This window comes from Trichoplusia ni, chromosome 17, assembly GCF_003590095.1.
Source record: "Trichoplusia ni isolate ovarian cell line Hi5 chromosome 17, tn1, whole genome shotgun sequence".
NCBI classification, from domain to species: domain Eukaryota; kingdom Metazoa; phylum Arthropoda; class Insecta; order Lepidoptera; family Noctuidae; genus Trichoplusia; species Trichoplusia ni.
In genome coordinates this window covers 8,745,801-8,771,681 of record NC_039494.1, presented here as the reverse complement: position 1 = coordinate 8,771,681, position 25,881 = coordinate 8,745,801, and the positions used below count along the sequence as shown (strand labels likewise).

The following is a 25,881-nucleotide window of genomic DNA, read 5'->3' as shown; positions in this document are numbered from 1 at the left end:
CTGCCACACAAAAATAAGGGTGTTATAATTTTCACGTGTCTCGTGTAGCTATGACGTTATAGACAGACATACCAATGAAGATTGATTACAATTTAGTTATTTTTGAGACAAAAAACTCCCGCATTTAGGAATATTATTTTGCAATGCCTGTATGTGTCAGGTGATTTCACTAACATTTAAGTCACATGCTCAAAGGCAAAGAGATTCAATACAAAATTAGATTAGATTAGAATATTCTTTATTGTACACCATGGAATTGCAGCAGTGATTCATAATACATTCAATGTTAGGGTACAATGGCGGTCTTATCGCTAAAAGCGATATCTTCCAGGCAACCTTTGGATGAAAAGGAAAGACGTGGGACAAGCATGGTGGATCAATCACTAAAGATTGTCCTAAGCGAGGATCGAGCCCGCGACACGTCGCTGGCGCTCAGGAGGTTTGGTGTGGTGACCTCAACCACTCGGCTATCCGTGCAGTCAAGTCAGTTTATTTTAAATTAAAGGCGAATTATGTGAATATTTTCTTAGATATGTTTGTTAAAAATCGAGACCTTCAAAAGTTTTTCGAAGAGATAGTTTTTACTGCCTGTCCACAATTGCAATAATGTCTACTTTGAGAACTAGTGGTTAGCCCTCCGATACGGTTGCCAAGATTCAAGTGCCAAACCGATATACACACCTATTACCTTTTATCAAGTATTCCGTGAAAATATAGGTTTCAATTTTAGGGGAAATTTGGAGGACAGTCAATAAGCTGCAGGTTATCGGCAGTTGGAGGTGAAGCGGAAAATTATGTAATTAAGGTATTGTTTTTTGACGGACATTAAAGTTTTTAAGGACAGTGACTTGTAGCAATTATTTTTTTAATTGTGTTTTTTTTTTATATGGACAAATCCGGTCGCAAGAAGAGCTTAGGCTACGTTCAAAAAGTGTGGGTCAAGAGAAGCTGATATGGTCATGACTTGGAAAAACGTTTTCAAAGTATTCAAAATATTCAGCTTTTAAAAGATAATATAAGTTTTTTTTTGCGAAACTTATATTTCGGCTTGTTAAAATCTATCTACATCTGGTAAATTGTTTAATAAGTGTTTAAAATGACATCAAGTCAATTTTACATCTTCAGAAAAATCTGTAATTCTTTTTGTAAGTCTTTGTGCATTCGACCTAGCTACCTTATAAATCAGAAAGCCTCCATAAATGTTAGATTTGGAAAGATAAATTCTGGCCACAGTGCCATCTTCTATAGTAACCGTATATGGCGGAAAGCCAGCTTCATAACTCAGATCGACACGCCTTAGTCCAATCTGAAATATTGGTTTAGAAAGATCTATGTAGAATTTGAGTCAAAATTTTAGATTTTTATGAGTATCTTGTATCGAATATTGAATAAAACAAGTGAAGTTGAAATTGGAGGTTTGTGAAGATTTATTGTGGAAATTTGAGTTATTTGCAGATAAACTTATTACCCAAATAATCCAATTCTTATACAATTATCGTTAACATTTACAACAATTACTGAACAACTTCTATTTCACCAATTACAACAGACCTGTTAAAAAGAAAGGGCCAACTCATTAATCGACTTTTTTCGACTTTGAAAGTTCTCGAAACTTACTAACAGACTTAAAGTCGGCGGGTTAGACAATAGGCTTTTATTTTGTGTAGTAAAAGGTTTTTAGTGAAGTTAAGTCATTAGGGGTTGAGTAGAATCAATCTTCTTTGGGCCTAACATTTTAAATGTGTTAAGTTTGTATTGATTGTGATTGTGAATCATGCAAAACTACTCAAAGAATTTTAGTAGTTCAAAAGATCAAAAACAGCATTTCTACCTTTTGAAGACAATACTCTCACAGTTAAGGAAACGAGAGAGCGCGTAGAGTATTGTAGCACGAGCGTAGCATTTTGTAGCCCGTTGTAGCGTTTCGTAGCGCGTAGGTCGACGTGCGCTAGCTTCAACAGTATTGGCAGTAGAATTCCTTGACAGGACTTCTAAAGGTTTATTAAAATATTGTGTTTTCAATACACCCTTTTGGTAACGTATAAAAAGTTAAGATATATAAAATACATACTACATAATCTATGTTTAAGAAATGTATAATAAGATCCAACAGAAAAACTATGTCGATAGTTTTTTGGACATGACCAGATATAATGTTTTTATCATGAAACTTTTTAAGAAATGAAAAAAATACCGAAAATATTTCACAAAATAATATTTCTCAATAGTAAATATAAATCACAATAATTCTTTCTAAACGCAATAGACCCAATTTATGCTAAAACGTCTAACAAATCATATCCTGTATTAACTGAACCATAAAGATCTTCGTTCCAAATAGTCTTTGGGTCTGTGGGTCAATCTTCCCAAAAATACGTGACCTTATAAAAGGTTTAATTCGTAGTAATAAATCTTCGAAGTTCCAAGGTCCTTTTCTACCCAACTCAGAAAAAGGGTAATGATTTTCGTAGGTATGTTTGTATGTTTATTTCTTTAAGCCTTAATATGGCTGTACTGGTTTTGTATATGAGGTGTTCATGTTTCAGAATTTTAATGGCGATTAACATAATTTATTAATTTTCTGAAACCATACGATAAAAATGAGGGCTGGTCTTTTCAGAAATTTTGAAAATGTTGTCTATTATTGTTAATTTATTAAAATCGTTTATTAAAAAAAAAACAAAATAGAAAAAAAATCATCACATTATACATATTTAAAAAGCAAATTATATTCTTAGCTTGTCGAGATTTTCGTGATCAATAACGTCTCCTAACCACTACTTTCAGTTTATTTTACACCAAAACGTCTATAAGTAGTTAGTTACGAATAACAAACTCAATTGAAACAGATAATTCAAGAGAATAAACTTGTAACTGACTACTTAACCCAAAAGTGGACGAGGTCTCTCCTAAATAAACTTAATAAGGCTTATGTTACACTTTCAAACTCAAATGCTTTAAGGTCATAACACACTATAAAGCTCAGAAACAAAATGGCGCCGAAATATATTATCGTCTGTTTAGTGATTGCTACAAGATTAAAAATACATTATCTGAAATTAGGCTTTTTGTATATTTTACCCTAAAGCTACTTTAGGGTAAAATATATCTATCCATTCGGAAGCTATAATCCCACAGGCAGACAGACAGACTGAGAGGCAGAAAAACAGAGAGACAATCAGACATACGAACATACAGACAAACAGACAGATACACAAACAAACGGATAAACAGACAGACAAATAGACAAAAAAGCTGATAGACAGACAGAGAGACATCAAACAAACATACACAGACATACAGACACATATGATCGTCAAACTTCTCGAGCAGTAGTTTCTTTTAGTTTCAAGAATTATATTTAGATCAGTTTATTTCGCAACTGCTTATAGTGTACTACGCCTTTACAAAGTACTAGCAAATGGTTAAACCGCAAGAAACTTAGTCCAAGAGTTAGAGGTGTTTTCGGCATTGTTGCGGCTTACAAGGTATCAAAGTTATAGTTGAGTTTCTTAACAATAATATTGTGGTTTTAAGACGAAGAATTGTTTAAGAAACATTGGTAACGTTTATGGAATGAATGCTATGGTTTCCTTTAAAAGCACGCTTTTGTAAAATATGTTGGATTATTTTTTGTGTATTGTCAATTTCTGGAAGACAATTATACAAGAACGTTGTAATTCGTAAAAAATGTAGGTATGTAGGTGGTTTACCCAGTAAATAAAAAAATAAATTGCTTGAGGTATGATTTAGAAAGAAAGGTGACTAAAGAGTCACTGTTTAAGCTAAAAAGTTGCAAAATATAACCATTCTACTCTGCTAGAGACCCTGAGGCAGGACTGTGATAATGATAAAAAAAATCTTTATCATTCAAGACGTAATTAAAGGTTTAGTAAATAAATTGGAATTCGAACAGACATTATCATTAAAATAATGATACCTCTCGTTTGTGTAGGGGCCTAATGAGAACAGAAAAAAAACAGCTCAGACATTAAACATTAGAAATAAATTCAACATTTTGCCAAAAACCGCCAAAATTTCAACAAAAGTAAATTGGAATAATTAAAAGTACGTGACTCGGGTGAAATGAATTGTCTTGGTACATAGACCAGTAGGGGAAGTGCCTCTACAATGTATTAGTACTGAAACCATTATTGCTGAACTTATACTGTCTGATTCTCGTCTCTCGTGGTATCTAAATATGTTTTTATAATAATATTAATTATGCTAAGGTTTTGTCATGCAAAGTTACGACACAATGAAAATGAAAGAGAATGCCTGAAAACAATTTGGTCTGTGCATTCTTCTCACATGACTAAACTGAACATATGTGACCTCCGAACGGCAGAGAAACGCAGGCGAAAGAAACGCCAAAAAAGGCACCTAGGATATAAATCCTTGTGTCACAGGGGGTTCCAAAAACATTTAAATCACATGCACAAAGACACCCAGACTCTGGACAAGCATTCGTGAATCACACAAATGCTGTCTTGGCATGATTACCAATTAAATATCACTCGATTATTTGTGCAGTCTAATATGCTTCTGTGTCATGTTATACTCACAATAATTTTATTTTCATTATTTTTTTATTTTCAAAACACCTACGAAGCTTTAGTGTCACTTCCACCTATAATCTTATGTTCTACGAAAATGCCGATAGCTGAACAGAATAAGATTAATGGTTGCTATGCATGCGTGCGTTCATTACGACTCATGAGGTACGCGTTTGATAATTTAAAAAAATGATGATGACTTTTGGTGAAAGATGAAAGGTTTTTTACGGGTAAAATATATGAGAAGGCATATTTTTATATCCATAGTATATTTACATTGGCATTGTTGCGGAGTTTTTTGACTGAATTTTATTTATCAACTTCAAAGAGTGTGGTTCAAATTATTTAATACAAAAGTCCTTTCTCAGTTTTTAAATAGCATTTTGTTATTTTAGTAATAAAAAAATGCAGTTACACTGAAAAGCAAAGACACACAACAGATCCAAAATAACACCAAAATAAATTAGAAAAATCACAGTAAGAGAAAGGACGCCTATCATCCCAGAATTACCCTAACATTCCTAAGCCGACAAAACAGGAATATCTTCAACTTACATCACAATATTATAGTTATGTTATCCACTTATAATAATAACTAGGGATGTGCCAACACTTTTGCCGTGTGACGAGTACCGAGTTTTATTCGACTCAATTTCTTTTCAAGCCAAGTCAGGCCAAGTAAGTAGGTTCGTCGTCTCATTACTAATCGTGAATTATAAAAAAATGATTATATTAACTGAGATTGTCAAAGATTTCCTTAATTAGTTGTAATTGCTTTTTGATAAACAGTTGTTTTAAATACATATACTTAAATTTAAACATCGGCGAACAGCCGAAGGTAGAGCTCGATGGCGTGCTATTGGGGAGGCCTATGTCCAGCAGTGGACAAATATCGGTTGATGATGATGATGATGATGAAATGTAAAAATATTGTTATTATTGAACAAAGTTAGTTAGTTTGGCATTCAAACCGAGTTATTCAGAAAAGAACGAGCATTGAAAAACCCGCCGTGTAAACCGAGTAACGACTATCAACCGAGTTCTTGGGTCAACTCTAATAAGAACAAACAAACATACCGATAAATCTCTTAGTCAACATGTAAGAGGTTTGATACGATAACTCTGAGAATAGATATGTTTTTAAAAGCGTAGCTATAAATACTAACTGTCAAAGCGAAACTTTTTCAAGCAGGTTTAATTTTGGGTCAACATTTATTTATTTATTTATTGAATAGAATAGAACGGTAAAAACCAATTACACTACTCATTATACACATAAAACATAACTTATTATCAAGATCAGTAATTTATATCTAATCGGTAGAACATACGAAATTTTAATCTATCTATACTCTATACTAATATATAAAGCTGAAGAGTTTGTTTGTTTGTTTGAACGCGCTAATCTCAGGAACTACTGGTCCAAATTGAAAAATTGTTTTTGTGTTGAATAGACCATTAATTGAGGAAGGCTTTAGGTTATAAACCATTACGCTGCGACTAATAGGAGCGAAGATACAATGGAAAATGTGAAAAAAACAGGACGGGTATAAATCATAACTTATATCTTCTTCTACCCACGGGAACGAAGTCGCGGGCAACAGCTAGTATAAATAAAAGATACAAGGAAATACAAGAAAAAAATAAAATAATATCAGATACAATAATTTACAAAAAAAAATACACTTACTTTAAAAAGTCTTACTCTACCGACCGTTGCTTTAGTACGACTTTAGTTATAAGCATTTATTGTTATAAGGGCAACCAAAATACCTCATCTGTAATTTTTCTGCCTAGCTATCACGGTTAATCTATATACTAATATATAAAGCTGAAGAGTTTGTTTGTTTGTTTGTTTGTTTGAACGCGCTAATCTCAGGAACTACTGGTCCAAATTGAAAAAATCTTTTGAAAAAGACCATTAATCGAGGAAGGCTTTAGGCTATAAACCATCACGCTGCGACTAATAGGAGCGAAGATAGGTACAATGGAAAATGTGAGAAAACAGGGCAGGTATAAATCATAACTTATATCTTCTACCCACGGGGACGAAGTCGCGGGCAACAGCTAGTGAGGAATAATCTGGTGAGAAAGTGATAGACAGATGAAAAGTTTAGTTATTGTACATCCACTAACTCTACTAAGCTTTATTTACTTATCACTCTATCGATATATGGTGTGCAGATAATCTAAATTACTAGCTAAAAGAACTTCAAATCGAATCAAAACTAGTATAAACTCAAGAGAAGAATCTATCATTAACAGTCGCAGACAAAATCCTTATCTCCTCTTTTCAACTCAAATAATAAGAAGAAAAACTTTTAACAGCTTTGTTTGTGAGAACCAAACGCTGTTACCGACGAAAACATCGTTAGAACCAATGGTTTATTATTTTTTAGGGTACCGTCAGCTCACGCGTCATATAAAGACTCCGATTTATCCGCCATTTTCTTGGTAACCTTCGGAAAGTTTGTTTAGTTGTTGATGAGACCAGATTTTTATGGATTCTTCTTCAAAGATTATTGCACTGATTTGGATGCTCAAAGCTTTGAATTGAAAGGACGAAGACCTTGGGGTATTTTATTTTTGTTATGGTGTGGTCACCAGCCACGATGTGCCCAAAACTTTGATGCATGGTGACTTAAAGTTTAAAAGTCAACTATGTTAGTGATGCCAACCACAAATGAAATTTTGAAGTGCTGTTGAAGAGGTCGCTTTAAACAAAATTGGTTGGAGAGGTATGCGCCTTTCCGAGTATGGAAAGCCAGAGATATGACAGTTTTTTATATTAATTGATTAAGATTTATTCTACTATGCTCAAAAGCGAAAGATATTTATATAAAATCGATGTATATTTATACTCCTGCCACTTAATTTATCTATCGATTCAGAATTCAAACTATCAATTATTTCCCTAAGGGCTGATCGTCTTAATTGCGACCTTGAAGATTACCAAGGACGAATACGAAAGCCTTAATGGTAGCCTGTCAAAGTTTCAAAACTAAATTGCTTTGTAACGCATTTTCTTATGGTAATGTCGACCAATTTTATGGTGATTTCTTTCAATATTTTATGCACGGTGATTTATTTTTGTGGTGTATGTATTATTTGAAGATTATTATTTTTTAAGAAATTTTGTATCTGGCTTCTTAGGGTTTCGTACCCCATGGGGAAAAACGGAACCCTAATATTGAGGCTACACCGTCAGTAGGTCCGTGACCAGGCTTTATCTCACGAACCATATTGAAAAAATCACAGGTGATGTATTTTTATTGCCGCCACAAGAACAAATAAAGATTGAAATAAAGCAACGGTTATCATTATCATAAAAAAAATCCGCGCTTAGAAATGTAATTCTTGTGTTGCGTGCACTTTCACAAACATATAAGTCACATGCACAAAGACACCCAGACTCAGAACAAGCATTCGTGGATCACACGAACGCTTATCCTACGCGGGGATCGAACCCCGCACATCACGTAAAGTGACCTCAATCAATCGGATATTTTTTAAATTTAAGGATACTTAACCCAGTTATAATAGTCAATTTTCCAAGAAACGTTATACAAAAACATAAAGTTCATGATAATTTTGCATATTGCGAGCTTGGCGCCTTAGTATCCGTTCTGCTGTTCAATATTCATCAACGTATTAGCATTTTAGCAGAAATATCGCTATGAATAGATGCACAAAGATAGAAGATTATGGATCTGGATTTTCTGAGGAAAATTGCTGGATAATCTTTTCATTAACGGTAAGATGGCGTGATGGCCTTAATTGCACGAGGTGTGGGTTCGATTCCAAATCAGAAAGTATTTTTCAAATATGTACTTTTTTAATTCGGATTTCGTTTTTCGGAAGGCACGTTAAATTATGGGTCCTGGCTGTTATTCCTACATCTGACATGTAGTCAGAAGCTTGAAAAGTCTGACAATCAGTCTAACCAAGGGGTTTCGTGTTGCCCAGGTAACTGGGTTGAGGAGGTTAGATAGGCAGTTGCTCCTTGTAAAACACTGGTACTCAGCTGAAACCGGTTGGACTGGTAGCCGACCCCAACATAGTTGGGAAAAGGCTAGGCCAATGATGATGTACTTTCTTATTTATTCTGAAACACTAATCAGTTTAGAAACTAGTCAAATGTTTGAATCTGAAATCTCCAAACTGCAGTGAGCTAGCCTGAAAAACTAAAATTGACGAAGTCAAAATGCTTTCAAGTTTAGGCGAGGGGGCTTGTGACGTAACGATTTCGTAAAATTTATACATAATCACGACATCACGCATAAGTTTCATTCAATTTTATTTAAACAATTTATGTTTGCGGGGTAATTTAAAAAATACCCCGTCTGCATCCTTTATTATACTAAAAGACGGACCCTGACCTAATATATGGCTGTCTCTATTATAAGAAAACTGGTTGTAAAGGAGGTTCAGTTATTATTCAGAAACGTAATAACCAATCTATACTAATATATAAAACTGAAGAGTTTGTTCGTTTGTTTGAACGCGCTAATCTCAGGAACTACTGGTTCAAATTGAAAAAATCTTTTTGTGTTCAATAGACCATTAATCGAGGAAGGTTTTATTTTATATAACATCACGCTGCAACTAATAGGAGCGAAGATATAATGGAAAATGTTGCAAAAACAGGAAGAATATTAATCTTCGAGGGCTTTCGTTCAAAAATTCCTTACTTATATCTTCTAACCATGCGGACGAAGTCGCGGGCAATAGTTAGTCTTAGATATTATTACTGTAGAAATTGCTTTCATAGGAACCTTAATATTTCTATTTGTCTCTTTTATTGCGGGATAAATCAGAACTCGTATTTACGTAATTTATTTCTTCTTTCTGTCTATCTTTTGCTTCTTTTTATCACAATACTTTATTTATATCAATATTGAATGGATTGATTAACAATTTTCCTTATATTTAAGGGATTTTTGCTGTGCAGATATTTTTCTAGCCTTATTGTCAGACTTCAAGAATTACTCAAACGAATTTAACATCTAGACACAAATTATCATCCTTATTAATATCCTTCTCCTACCGTGGTTCTGTGGGTAGATATCTTTAAAAATAAGATGCATCCTTGTAAATCATATTTGCAATGTTATGGTTTTTCTTCCTTTTTGGTGTGTATGAATATTTTTAAATAAAACCCCTAAAGTTAAAATTCTCCTTTCAAACTCCAAAACGACTGCACCGTTTTTCAACAAAATGTTCACTAACCATAGATCATTTATCAACAAGCAACAATCCTATTTAAAGTCAGGACAATACACTTGTTATTTAAAACCCAATGATGCTACCAAAATCTGAATAACCAAATAAAACAATGAACCTCAATTTCTGCATAAAATTAAAGTATATTTATTCATAGCGGCCATTTACAGTTCTTCATGAATAGTCAAGTGTCAATTATGATTTTTTTTAACAATGACCAGAAAATAATTGCTCCGCCGTAAATATGCAGCTCTTTGAGGGAGGCCTACGTTCAGCAGTGGATGGCAATAGGCTGAGATTATGATGATGACGATGAAACATGCAACCAGGCCTTCAAATAAAAACTTGATAAAATCTGTATGTTCCAATAAGTCAGCTATTTCACGATAAATATAAAAATAATCAACAAAAACGATTCATCCAGTCCGATATTCTAAGGGAAGGTTATTTATAATATACTTCTTTTTCAAGTCGGATAAAAATTCGAGAGTCGGAGAAAGAGAAAATCTTTACGCGTGAAGCCAAAACATAGATGCTGAAATCGCTCTGTGATGCCCATTAAGGCAGATGCCTACCGGGCCAGCAGGATTTTCCGAAAGGGTTAGGACGGCCTTGCCACACAAAGGGCAAAGAAACGAAGATGGATGCGTTTTAGTCAGCAATAATCTGACACTCCCTTCCGTTTAACTCTAAGGAGGAGTAATTTCATAATATCCTACGCGAATAAAAAGATGCTGAAGTTGAAAGAATCATGTTTTCATACCCTGTTTATAATCATACTGGCGGTTGTTTGCTGCTTGATGTTGGCTATAGCAGCGAAACCTAACTCTCCTTTAACGCAGTTAAGCAAAAGTAAGCTATGTCTCAATCAAAAGTGACAGCTTCTTTCATACCAAATTTCATTGAAATCGGTCCAGCCGCTTAGGCGTGAAGAAGTAACAAACATACACACTATAACTACTATACTCTTTTTTTCTGGCCCAATGTGTCCCACTGCTGGGCAAAGGCCTCGCCCCAATCCTTCCACTTTCTCTATACTTCTACATTTATAACATTACTGTGATCGTAAGCATCGCTTCAGACTTGATTTGATCTCGGTGACTCTACATTTTTTCAAATCTGTTTTAACGTCTACAAAAAAGACAGTTAACACAAAATACATACTTGTAGATAACAATAACATTCTACAAATATACTCGGAACTACGGAACCCAAATAAAACGAATCAGGTCGGGAAACCCTCGGGAACAATTCTAGACGGAATGGGGACCTCTACTTCGAGTGCACTTCGTTCGCTTCTGAATTTATTTTATTTACTAGCCGTTGCCCGCGGGTTCGTCTACTATAAATCGAAAATGATCGTACGGGAACGTAAAATCGTGATAATAACAATCCTATGTGGTAATCCTGGTTATAAACTATCTGTGTACCAAGTTTCGTTTAAATCCGTTCAGTGGTTTTCGTGTGAAAGAGTAACAAATATCCATACATACAAACTTCGCGTTTATAATATTAGTAGAATTTATCTCTTTGTGTACTGTGTGCACATAAATAAAAAACATTTTTCAATTTCATCAACATTATTCCTTTTTGCTTAGCTTTTTAGTTAGCAAAGCTTTAGATTTTAGAATAGAGCTAAAAGCAGGCAATACTTTGAAGATTAGACGGCTCTTACTGATATTGCAGCCGTATCTGAAAGTCTGAATATTGTGCTGAACATAGATCAAAAGTAATGGGAGGAAACAGTAGAAATGTTACTATGACAGTATATGTATAATATTTAAACTATAATAATACTAGCTGACCCAGCAAAAGTTGTTTTGCCTAATACATTATTTCTAGCTGTATGTATTTTGTAATGCCACACGATAAAAAAAAAACAACAATTTTCGTCCAAAAAATAAATTGTAGTGTGAGCAACCCTTAACACTTAGGGGTATGAAAAATAGATGTTAGCCGATTTTCAGACCTATTAAATACGCATATTTGGTAAAAATCGTTTAACCCGTTTCAGAGGAGTACGGTAACTAGCATCGTGACACAGGAATTTTATTAGAAGATGGGTATATAACCTTCTTGTTGAAAGAATACAAATTGTTTTTCGTTGTTTATTTAAGAGATTTTTGAAGTGCAATTGTTTGCATGATACCTTTGCCAAAAATCAGTATTATAGAATTTGTTTCTTTTTATTCAATGAATGTCCGTCTTTCTGTGGCACTCAATCAATCAAATCACTCATTTTTTTTAGCTGTAAAGCTCCAGAAAAATTGAGTTATTTTAATTTTGGTATGTTTTATATTCAAGAGTCGGAGTTTTTATTTTATTTTATGGGAAGAATGAAATGGAAGAACAAACGGCTCGACCAATTTACATCAACTTTTCCCTTTGTGATAAAAATTACAATATACTGGAAGTAGCTACATATTATTAAGACAAGTGAAACCGCAGGACACAGATAGTTAACTTCTAAATTCACTACGGATCTACTGAACAATTCATTTAAATGTAAAATATTACCCTTACTGCGTGACAAATGGAATGAATTAACTCAAAAATCTTACGAAACGTCACAAAAGACAAAACTTACCTATTGCCTCCAAAATCTTACTCCAACCATTTCAATTTCAAACCATATTTTTAAGTCGATAAAGTTCAAATTCAAATGCAATATTACACGTAAAATTGAAGTCAATTCTAATAATTTGCTAAACAATTTCAAATTCTATTCCGTAGCGAATAAAGTCTATTTCAATTTGTAGAGTATTTGGTAAAATTGGAGTCAATTCCAATTATTTCCTAAACAATTTTGAACCTTATTTTCTAGGCAATAAAATACGTTTTTATTTGACTGTTTGCACAAGTACGGTGTAATGAAAAATGAAATTTCGTTTGTTAACAAAGTTATTTGACATGACGTGTTTCCGACTATTGTAATCTAAGTTTCGCGAACAAATTAAACTAGTTGAGTAATTATTTTACTTTAATAATAGTTTTAATTGCATAGCTTAATAAACGTAGACTACAGTTAAACATACTTATGCATATATTTCCGAATACATATCTATACTAATATATAAAGCTGAAGAGTTTGTTTGTTTGAACGTGCTAATCTCAGGAACTACTGGTTCGATTTGAAGAAATATTTTTGTGTTGAATAGAACATTTATGAAGAAAGGCTATAGGCTATATAATATCACGCTGCAACTAATAGGAGCGAAGATGTAATGGAAAATGTGGAAAAGACGGGGAAAATTCTAACCACGTGGATGAAGTCGCGGGCAACAGCTAGTTATTGATAAAATACTCCAGACGGAACAAATGATCGTACTCATCACACAAAAAATGTCGTGGGTGGGGATTGAACCCCCTTGATTGGCCTCCGGTAAAGCAGTCAGGGCCACTAACTACTAGACCACCAGGCCAGCCATTTTAAAACTTTCTATAAAAAGGGTTATAATAGGGATTATAACTGGGTATAAAAAGAAAAAATCTCATTAGTCCCTCAGTTAGGTAATTGAAAAGTATGAGACACGTATTTTTTCTTTTTTCAGAAAAAACTAGAATTGACAAAGATTAACTGCTTTAAAGTTTAACGATAGAGTAAAATTTATACTCAATCGTGACATCACGCGTAAGTTTCATTCACTGTAATTTGGTCAATTTATGTTTGCGGGACAAATTAAAAAATACGTATCCATTATTATACAAAAAACTAGAAGACGTACACTGCAAAAAAAATTGTCATCATCCCTATTTTACTTACAGCTATTACCATCACCTAGTTTTTATTATAAAATGAGCGAATAAAACAGGTCAACATATAACAGTGTTTTCGAGTATAACTTAACCTCAAGAAAAAGAGGTGGAAAATAAAAATAATTGTTCACTTCACCCTCCTACCACTATATCAAAAAACAAGACAGAAGCACTTGAGCAAGCGAGAGAGCGCTATACGGCGTTAAATATTCCGTCTCTCTCCTACACACGTAACATAACTTTAAGAGGTTGTAATAAGAGGTCGGACCTCTTAAAGTACTGGACCTTGCAAACAATAGGCTGAGAACAGACGTTTAAATGAATGAAATATTCTAGAATTTTGTGTGTTCAGGAAAGTTTAAATTGTAATTTGAAAATGAAATGTTTTTGAATTGACTTTCATGGTTATTTGAATACTGGTAAGTATCTGCGAAAAATAATTTATGTGATAGATTCGTATTATTTCTGAACATCTGATAATAAAAATATATGACTATTTTTCTTTAAAGGAAGTGCTATGTATCTCCATGCTCTATAAAACGATTCACGAAACACATCATCTGTAAAAAATCAACTAACTCGCTATAACGGTTTATGAGATACTGGCTGTTGCCCGCGACTTCGTCCCCTTGGGTAGAAGATATAAGTTATGATTTATACCTGCCCGGTTTATTCACATTTTCTATTGTATCTTGGCTCCTATTAGTCGCAGCGTGATTGAAAGCCTTCCTCGATGAATGGTCTATTCGACACAAAAATAATTTTTCAATTTGGACCATAAAAGGTATACAACTAACCGCTATTGACAAAATTTTGTCTTTGGGTAAGCTAGAATATAGAATAACACACATACAATTATATATATATATAAGCAAAATCGTGTGTCAAAGCTAGTAACTTACAAATCGATTCTCACCACGAACTACTTAACACCCAAATAAAACTTCTAATACATAAACTTTTCTATTACTTTCCTAACAAAAAATAACAAGCAAACCCCGGGTCAAAACTATGTTAATCCACGACTCATATTGTATACTGCAATAAAACTTCACAGTTAATAATAAACCTTATTCATATGCATATAAAGCATAAATTCTCTTGTAGGACATTCTCTAAACGAGTCAGGGTGACTAGTATTGGGTACGAAACGATCAGAATTGGATTTTATATCTATAGGGTTAAAGTTCAGTTTTGTGTGTCGATGTTTGGAAAGCTGGTGTTTGAATTCGTACCGGGTTTCAGTATAGCCGTGTGTTTCGGAGATTAAAGTTGTTTCGGACATTTTCGGATAATTTTCGGATATTATTGGTACGGACGAAGTGTGTGTGTTGGATTCGTATATTTAGTGTTTATTGTGAAGTGTTTGAATTTTATTGTTTCGTGAATGATAAAAAATATGTTTTTGGCTATTTCAACGAAAATAGTGGATTTTATTAACGGCAATACAAGTTCATAACTGAAACATTCTGTTTTCTGTATTTGTTTTGATATTATTTATTTTGTAACGTTTTAATAAATAAATTGGTTTTTTATTTTCTGAGGCGAATCAATAAAATACTATACAATTGCACTCATATTTTATCCACGTTCATTTAAATATTTTTAATCTTAATGCATTATTCTTTATTTATTTTTCGTTTGTTAAAAAATAAATTCATTTTATGATTTTATTTTGATAAATAAAACTTAATGAACAGAAAATATTGATTTATTATTTTCTCATTCAATATTCTAGATAACAAATAGCGTTACAATATTTCTAAATAACACAAATTATTTTTTCCAATTTTATTTATTTATTCAAAACCAAAAACATTTACATTTATTTCCATTTATTTCCAATAAATTTATTGGTAGTTCACCTTGGTTTAACGGGCTTGTTTATTGGACACTGGGCAGAGGTCCAAACATTTGAATTAGGTTAAAAACAACAACTAGCCTTATTTGCCTTTATATTTTGTTTTTCCTTATAAAGAATTGAAAAAGTTTTATAAATAGAAAATATTTTTTATCGAAAGAAACCATTTTGTTTTGTAATTTTCAAACGACTTTTAAAAAGGAGGAATTTCTCAATTTGTGTGTTTTTTTTATGTTTGTAACCTCAGAAATTCGGACTGGATGACCCGATTTCGTTGATTCTTTTTTTGTGCGTAAAATAGCTGTAATTTGCGTACATTCAATCAAGTTTGGCTTGGTAGTTTTTATTTGAAGTTAATTATATGTTTTTGTTTTGATTAATTTATAGCCAAATATTGTAATTATAGTTGGAAAAAGCAGAGCCTTTTTCGGCAGTGGAATTATGTGGAGACTAACAAAAGTGGAGAAACTAAGATTGATAAATATAATTAGATACAACGATGAGACGATGATGATGATGATGATGATAATTTCTCTGTGCTTTGCGATTTCTGTCCCCATATACCTGACTAAATCTTCAAATTACATCTTTAAGGAGAATGCGTATTAATATATTGAAAGTATGATTGAAAAATTATAAGCGAACAACTCTTATAAAAAAGGTAGAAATACCTAGTGTATTTCTACCAAAAAACTTGAAATTTTCATGAACTGATGGAAATTTCGTAAAGATAATAATTATTTTGTTAATTGACTTATATATTGCTCACTTAAAAAGAACAGTATTCACAATATGATCGATCTCAGAAACCTTATAGCAACAAAAATAAATGTGACCTAACTAAAATTGAACCGACACTTTTAATGCAAGTTCGGTGGGGTCAAACATATTTTTAGTTGACTCGACCTATCCAGATTTTACATTCCAAAGTTACCAACATCTCTATAAAAACCAATTTCTACATATCACTGAATGTTGGTCATTTTTAATAGGATTAATCTTTTAAGAATTACTATTAGTTTCCACAACTATATGATACCTATATAACTTACCACAATTTTCACACAAAGCCATCTAACATAGTCTCAAAATAAGCACAGCTTGTATTATGAGTACTAGACAACTGATAAACATACTTATATATTTCTAAATACATACATAATATATCTAAATTACACCCAGACACGAACAAATGATCGTGCTCATCACACAAATATTTGTCCTGGGTGGGAATCGAACCCACGACCTCTGGTATAGCAGTCAGGGTCACTAACCACTATACCAACACTAGTGAGTGGCAAACACTGCACTACTAACAATGTGGGGTGGATGTAGACTTTTAGTTCTAGAATATTCTAAAAGTTGATTCATAACAGTACGGATAGCTGGAATCTAAAAATAAAAATCTAGAACTGGGATAATAAGGTATATATTTTATGCTTTAGAAGATTGATTTTAGGAAGTCTTGTATTTTTGCTTGACTGCAAAAATGTTACGTTTTCTGTTTTCTTTGAAGTGTGTTAGACTCTTTACAACAGATAAGATAAGATAAGATTGATTTATTTATAAACATGAGTAAACATACATAAGCATGCAAGATCTTATAATATTAGGGTAGGTAACAGTCATGTTTGGCCTTTTAGGCGCATAAATTTACAAATTTTACAAAGGTAATGTCTGTGTGAGTAGTCATAATACAATCTCAGTTAATAATACAGTCAATAAAAATACAGAAAATCATTAATGTCGTAGTAACACTTTTCCGCTAATAAATCCCGCAGCAGCATAGCTCCTGAATACAAATAATATAAAAATACACGCGTTTATGTCTTGTATATCCTTGTCCGTCATCATCATCAACTCATCCTATAGATGTCCACTGGCGGACATAGGCCTCTCCATTCGTTCTCCAGCGCGACCGGTTCATTTCCACCTGAATCCATAATTACTGTAAATGACTACTATCTTTTTTGTAATTTAGCCTAAATATACCTTAATCTTTTCTAAGTCAGTTAAATTTCAAAACTATCTTTCAGTTTCTTTTCTTCGATTTTTTATTTTGTTCTATTTTTTTTTCCTTGAAAAACAATTAACACAATTCTAAGTTAAAATTTATTTAAATAGAAATGTATTTTATAAGTTATTTTTTCATTTTTACAACAACAAAAAAAACTAATCATTCAAATTACAAAACAGTGATTACTCCACTTATTCATTAATCTCTGTTTCAAGAATAACCTTTAAATAGTTTTTCACGTGTAAGTGGTTTTAAAAGCCCTGTTGTGTAACTCCGACATTTCTAAATGATAACTGACGTTTAGTAACTTTCAACTAACAGTTCAAAGTGTTTAACTGAAGTGCGGTTTATTTGAACATGAGTTTAAGGAGGTAAGTTTATAGTGTTAATTAAAGAAATAATTAATTTAGAAGGTTTTTGCTCGTGATACGTAAATGTATGGTGTAATGTAAATTTTGTATGTTTTTGTATATTTGTGTGTAGCGAATCAACGTATAATCTACTCTATTAGGTTCAAGGTATAAACAACTTAAAGTTTAAATGTTAATTATTCTCATTCAAACATCACTTCGACTTGCCGTATCTCGCAAACGGCTGAATCGATTTTCACGAAACATATACGTCTTACAATGCTCACTAATTAATTGGAAGGAGAAGGAACTAGAAAAATAAATATAAAATATATTCTATATTATATAATGCCCGTTTTTATATCTGGTCTTAATTAAATTCGTCCGAACCTTAAACATTTTCAAACAATATAAAATTCAATGAGCCGAACAAACTCAAATGTTCATTATTATAATATTCCAGACTTACAAACAAAACATTCTCTCACATTTATCGCAAGTAGCTCCAGTGTGCCTGTGAATACTCTAAGGCACTTTGTACACGAGGCAGCATGATTCCACATACTCAATAATAAAATAAGTCATGTTCCACAACTTTCACACAACGCCATCTAATCTCAAACTAAGCAGAGCTTGTATTATGAGTACTAGACAACTGATAAACATACTTATACATATATTTCTAATTAAATACATAGCATACATATGTATATATTTCGATAGGATCTATGTAAAAAATCTTATTTCTATATTGTCTCAGGTCTGGGTATTTGTGGTACGTTCGTTGTATCTGAATTCCATAACACAAGTGCTTTAATTTAGCAACTTACTTTGGGTTTAGAACAATGTATGTGATATTGTCCGCATAAATTTATTTATTTATATCACACCCAAAAATAAGCACAAAATTAAATAATCATGCTCATCACACAAACAATTTTCCTGGTTGGAAATCGAACTCACGACCTCAGGCCTAATAGTACTGACTGCTATACCGGGCCACTAGACACATGTTACACATATTTGAATTTCGTTTGATGAAACTTAGCCCATTAAGGCTGACGCCTACCGGGCCAGCGGAATTGGCCGATTGGGTTACCGCGGCCCCGGTACACAAAAGGCAAAGAAAGGAACATGGGTGGGTTCTAGTCAAGAAAAGTCTGAAACTGCCTTCCGCTCAACCGAAAGCGGAAAGAGTCATTTCATGATTTCCCATGTGGAAAATAAAGGTCTCAATTAGCTTGATTTTTGACATGTATGATGCATTGAAAAACCCAGTGAGTAATACCATTTTAGCCGTAGGAAAGAGACATTCGAGGAAGAGAGAAAAAGAGGATTACAGAAAACAAAACGGTTGAAAATAATTGACCCTCAAACTTATTTGTCAACCAACAAATTTATGACCGTAACAAAAGTTGCCTTACCTGGATCTCCATTTTTAGTACTTCTTGTTGTAGCAGGAATACAAACAAGCATTAATAAAAAAAAAACAATTGAATTATTAAGGAGACAGTTTGGTGTCAGATAGACAGACAACGCGCGCCTCTAATAGTGTTCCGTTTTAACCCATTACGTACGGAAACCCGAAAACATGCCTCATATAAGCTTGCGTTGCTTCATGTATAAAGAGCTCATGAGTAGTTCAAGTACGCCTTTGTTTTGTTCCCATCTAATTAAGATAATGCATTCAAAAACCAACAGTCTGTAGCTAATAATGTTAAGAGTGTTCTCCAATGTAGAGGATTATATAAACTAGGTTTTTCTTGTGGTTTTGCCGCATTATTTTTATAGTACTGCAGAAAAAAAGAATATACTTTTGTTCGGCAATCTTAGAAACTAAGTCGTGGGAGCTCGTGGCTAGGTTATAACTGCATAAGTTGATCGATGACAGGTTAAGCTCCGCTTGACGTGGTTGGTCCGTAGATGAGTGACCAACTTTGTCATAACGAGTTGCTCTGGGCTTCGGAAGGCACTTTAAATTTTGGGTCCCGGCTGTTATTCATACATCTTTCAAGAAGCTAGAAAGTCAGACAACCAGTCTAACTAAAGGGTAACGTGTTGCATGTAACTGGGTTGAGGAGGTCAGATAGGCAGTCGCTCTTTGTAAAACACTGGTACTTAGCTGAATCTGACTAGACTGAAAGCCGATCCCAACATAGATGGGAAAAGGCTAGGATGATGATGATGATGAATCCTAGAAACATATTTGTAGGAGTTATTCTGAAATATATTTTGATTATTGTTAGAATTATTAAACTACTACATTGAATATATTAATTTCAAAAACCAGTCTTAAATTACGATATTTGTCATACGCAAAGAAAAAATTCAAGGCCGCGGTAAGTTAATATTACATACAAGAAAACATGCTCTTATCATCTTATATCCAAAGAAAATAATAGAATGATTTTATTACTGTAACGTAATATCCCAGTACAAATGGAATAAAAATGACATTGAATATATTACAATGCCTGTACTAAGGCACTCAAAATAAAACCGGCAAAGTACAAGTAAGACTGGGCTGACACTAAGGGTTCCGTAGAAATAGGTTAAAGAAAATAAAGTCGTTTGGGTAACCCCCACTTTATTTTATCACCCACCATCAAATTTCTGACGGTTATAACCGTTGCTTAACCTCGATACCTACCTTACGTTTTAATATCAGTTGTTATAGCGATAACAAAATTACATTATCAGTCGATTCATCTGTCTAGCTATGACAGTTCATGAGATACAGCCTGATGACTATCGGACACACACTGGTACCTCACTATTACTGGTCTAACTACGAATATCTCGCTATCACGGTTCATCAGATACATTTTAATGACGAACGGAAAGACAGCCGGAGCCACAGCAATAAATTTCCCATTTCACACTTTGTGTACGGAACTCTAAAAACTGTAGCAATGTGCAAGCGAGAAAGCAATACAAAATGTAAAGCACCATCTCTTTCTACACATGCTATATGTAACTTTTAGAGATCTTGGTAGATATTACTAACATATTTATATTATAATACATTATCTTAGGAAACAAAGAGCTTGGCATTTGATCGAATTTGCCCTTGTCTAAACATGCTTTTATAAGTTAATGTAATAAATTATTATGTTTTTCTTGTGTGTCGTGGCATCTTGTTTCTGTGAAGAACATGATATTAGAATATATTTGTTTTTGTATAAATTCTTTATTAGTAATTAGATAATGTTGTGTATTTAGGGGTTTTACGATGAAACGTGGATACGTAGGAAGCGGAAGTTAGTGTATGACCGTGTGTCATTTAATACTAGCGGGTCCATCCATACAAATAGACAAAGACCTTCAAATTGGGATGAAAGTTCTGCTATGCATTAATACTGGTTTTAAAGTATCTGTGTACCAAGTTTCGTCTAAATCCGTTCAGTGATTTTTTCCAATAACTGTGATAGAAAAATACGAATAGTACCCATTTAATTCAATTTCCACTGATTCATGGGCCATTGTAAATAGTAGATTTGGGGCCTAGGTTATCACCCAAACGCATACATTTTTTTTTCCACAATACAACGAATCCAATATTAAAACTAACTTACAAAGTACATAGAATGACATTGCCAAGGTCTAATTGATACTTTCCCGGTCCAAACACGCAAGTTTTCGTTTGAAACCTTGGAAACATGATTATTTCCTATGTTAGTCAAAGTTCAAAGAATATTAAGTCAGTATGAAAAGGTATAATTTCTAACTAAGCAGGCTTCGCGGCTTTACACGTCATGTGAAATCAAATCAAAATCCATTTATCCAAATTAGGCTATAAAATACTACTTTTTGAACTTCATAGAATCACTACATCTATACTAATATATAAAGCTGAAGAGTTTGTTTGTTTGAACGCGCTAATCTCAGGAACTAATGGTTCAAATTGAAAAAACATTTTTGTGTTAAATAGACCATTCATCGAGGAAGGTTTAAAGCTATATACCATCACGCTGCGACTAATAGGAGCAAAGATACAATTATGGAGGATGTGGAAAAAACTGGGCAGGTATAAATGATAACTTACATCTTCTAACCACGCGGACGAAGTCACGGGCAACAGCTAGTAGTAGGATAAAACAAAGTCGCTTTCTCTGCCATTATATTTCTTTGTATCCTAATCTTTAAAACAACTGAAAGGATTTTAATCCGAATTTTTAATAAATAGAGTAATTCAAGTAGAAGGTTTTAAATTTTAGCCTTTGCATAATTTAGAGGTTTCAAATGTATTGACTATTTTATTTTGCTTTCATTTCAAACGCTGGCATAATCCAATATGATACATCAGAATAATATTTTTCAATATTCAACACCATAAAAAGATCTACAATAAAGTCTGGGCCAGCATATTGTCTATCTTTTAATGTTGATTCACTGTTTTTTTTTTTCGGTAGCCTTTTTTTCCAATGTTTTCAAAAATTTCCAAGTTTTTTTCACGATGCAGCGATACTCTGCATCCTTATCAAAATACAGAACGTTTATTTATACAGACAAAAATATTTTAATAACGATTTTCTACAAATAACACCTGACACAAATGAACAGCCATAAAAGATCAGTCTGAAAATATTAACCACTCTTTACAATAAGTAGGCCATTCAAACGTATATTTATCTGAATAGAGCCTCCGTGATAATAGCATAAACGATAGAACGAAACTATCAAAATAACTGTTATACGTAACAATAATAAATCCCCATTTTCATTCTGATACGAAAATAGGGTGAAAGTCCCAATTATCAGCCGTCCTAAAATCGATAAGCCACTTATTTTGGGAATGCGAAAGTCCGTTTGTTCGTCCAACATAATGTTTTTTATGTATTTATTAAAAAAAAATGCTATTTTTTATCTAGCACACTTTGTACCACTGCTTTTCAAAGGCCTCCCTCAAATGATTCTAAGTATAATTAAAAATAAATTCTTACGAAAAAGAATACACTGTGGAAAAAAAATATTTGAAATTCTATCTATAAATAATCTATGGTCTGTCAGTATGTTTGTCTGTCTACCTGAATGTCTGAAAAGAATGACATAAAACTCTTAAATGTTTAAAAGAAAGGGATCAGGAAAAATAACCCTATTGTTGTGACTATTACATCAAAAATCGACTTTCACACGAACAAACCCACGGGAAAAGCTAGTTCATTTTAATATCCCGAAAACGAAACTTTATTTAAGTGAAGGTGAAAATAATTAATATACATTATTAAGGCAAGTAACTTAAGTCGCCTTTCGGAAGTTTATTTATAATTAAAGTTGTTTTAGAAAATTTTTGAAACTGTAATTTGTTGAGCCATAAATTATCTGTGTCTTTGCTTGCTATTGGAGGAATGATTATTATCTACTGTTTAAACAAAATGTCAAAGTGTAGTGATTTATTGACGATTTTGAAAACCAGGGGATTTAAATTTTAAGGTTATAAAGCTGTTGACTTAATATTTAGACACAATCAGAACTAGTTTGAAAGGAATTTTCGTTTTTATTTTTATGGTAATTCTCTAGCCTAAAAAGCTCGAGGCCGCGTTGTCAGTCTTTCTGTCTGTCCGTTTTGCTACCAAAAGGCTGTATTAGATAAATCTTGATAGCTAGACATTTGAAATTATTAGACATTGTGTATTTTTATTGCCTCTATAACAACAATAAGTAATAATTAAAGTCATATATTTGTTGGATGAGAAATATTTTTTTGGACCCACGAATTTATTTATCACCCAACCCACTAGTTTTACTTTAGATTCGGAAACAATGTGGGCAGTATTTTTGTTGTCCTATAATTAAGTGGTTTATAAACAGTACTAAACGTTATATGAGTGTCAAACAATATCTTGTGCACAACAAAACATTTCGAAAACACCGAACAAATTACTATAGTTATCTCAAAAGAGCAAAAATATCAACTGTATTAAAAAATCTATAGACTTGAATATAAAATTCTCTCAACTTCTAACCAATTTATAACCAATTTCCTTTCAGCTTAAATAAAATCGATGAACATAAATAATAAAATAACATTGAAACAACCGTCTAACAGTTTTGTCAGGCCGATAACAGGTACGTTCACCCTACGTTCGGTGGCACGCAAGGTTTCGCTGCGTAGACAACCAAATAGTCGTTTTATTATCTTTTGTATAGTATTATGGTTTATTGCTGTAGCTTTAAGTCGTTTAAAACTTCAATCAACCTATTTTCAGATAACTTTGGTAATAGTTCATTTTAGGTTTTTAGACAACTATTTTTTTTTAATTGATTGAACCATCAAAATATGACTCATTTCTTTATTCATTGCACTAAATATTATATTTTTACACTTATTTACAACTAGGACTAAAATATTTACACCCTAGATATTAACATTTAAAATAAAACTTAAAAATAAAAACAATCAATCGTTGCTGAAATTAGACTTTTCTCATTATGATTTGATTCGACTAATAATATGCATATACACCATCAGTGACAATTTCAACTGTCACGTTGTCACGTTGAATGAGATACGTCCCGTTGACGAAGGGACTTACAGGCGACAAGACACCCTTAATACCGTACCGTTTTTAGCTTTTAGGTACGGAACACCAAAAACGTGAGCTATAATGAAAAATAACACAAAACAACAAAATCATTCCGTACCATATATATAAATGTCAGATAGGAAATGTCGACTCCTACGTTCTCAAAAAAGACATGTTAAAGTGATGATAATATAATCCTATTTGCAGAATAAATGATTTGATTTCATTACAAGAGAATTACTCTATTCATTTGACTTTAATATAGCCAAACACTTACTAATAGGCGTGTTAATACTTCTACCATCTTTTTAATATACTCTGTTGCAATTTAAAGAGCGAGATAGCACTATACGACGTACAACGCCATCTCTATCGCACAGCTGTTTAAGTTTCACTATAAAAGGTTATGGTATTGCCAGATTGCTATCTAGAAACTGCATTTGCTAGGAAATGCACGCAAACTGTTTTAATACATTCAATGCATGCAAGCACGTAAATAATTCTCTAAGTTATAATTATTATGAAGTTTCTGAAGGTTGTTTAACAATTATTTAAATTACATATATTGAAATGAAACTACTTTTACGGATTTTATCGCGGTTTAATTTTAGATTTCGGGCAGTCTGCCCGTGATAATGATACTTGCAAAGGTGTCGAAACGTCGGGAACTAAAATCTAAAATGAAACCGCGATAAAATCCGTAAAAGTAGTTTCATTTCAATGTCTAACATTCGCGTAAACATAAGAAACCACTAAATTACATATAGTTTAGTTTGGCGGCCCAAGTCAAGGTGGTGGCACGATTTTAATAAATATATATACACAATATAAGTAATTTTCAAAATTAAAATTATTAAAGTATTAGAGTAGTTACCCTGGATACTCGGACGCTATATTAAACTCGGGTGATAGACCCATTCACGATCGACAGTTCGGTTAAATAAAATACATATTTATAATAATAAAATGTATGCTCCGATAATGACCTGTGTCCCCGGGTCTCTCCCCATGAAGTTATCCTGTAACTGAAAAGAGATTATGTATGCATCGATAAAACTCATAACGTGATGACAAAGATGGTCACCCATCCACGAACCGACCGTTGCTAATGACTTACGAGTATCTACAACAGTTTTAAAGAAAATCATTGAAATTTCATAAAAAACTCTTTATAAACAATAACAACAAATATTAACCTTATTCTTCTCCTACTATTGTCATTTACCAAAAGTAAAAAAGTAGGGTAATTCGATAAAAATAGACAAGAACTACTATTGATTTGGCGATAGTAAACACTCCCACAAACATTCGCCTTTATTTTATAACAATAAAACCAATAATATATTTAACATCGGATGTTATTTTCAAGACTATTATCCCTCAATTTACTTCCACTTATAAGCGTACAAAAGCAAGGAAAAACTTGTGAATTATGGCCAAAGTTGGCAAAATATCTTTTGGAAAGGAAAATAAATCTAACGACACTTGGAAAATACTTTATTATGTTAGTAAAAGTTACTTGGTATTTGTTAAACTATTTTGTGCGTATGCTATGTTGTGTTGAACATAAATAAATAAATAAATGCGGACA

At 32.8% G+C, this 25,881-nt stretch overlaps 1 protein-coding gene across 4 annotated transcripts in view; it reads left to right on the top strand.

The window, feature by feature from the left end:
* The window catches only part of LOC113502550 (synaptotagmin-7), a 507,062-nt gene that overhangs the window by 151,859 nt on the left and 329,322 nt on the right, over positions 1–25,881 (top strand). Inside the window, exon 1 of one of the 4 annotated variants that reach the window (XM_026884163.1) lies at positions 17,675–17,784. The exons of the other annotated variants lie outside the window; for them this stretch is intronic. Coding sequence (XP_026739964.1) covers positions 17,771–17,784 — 14 coding nt within the window. The 5' untranslated portion in view covers positions 17,675–17,770. Of the gene's footprint in view, positions 1–17,674; positions 17,785–25,881 lie in introns of those variants that run through there. 4 annotated transcript variants of the gene reach the window in all.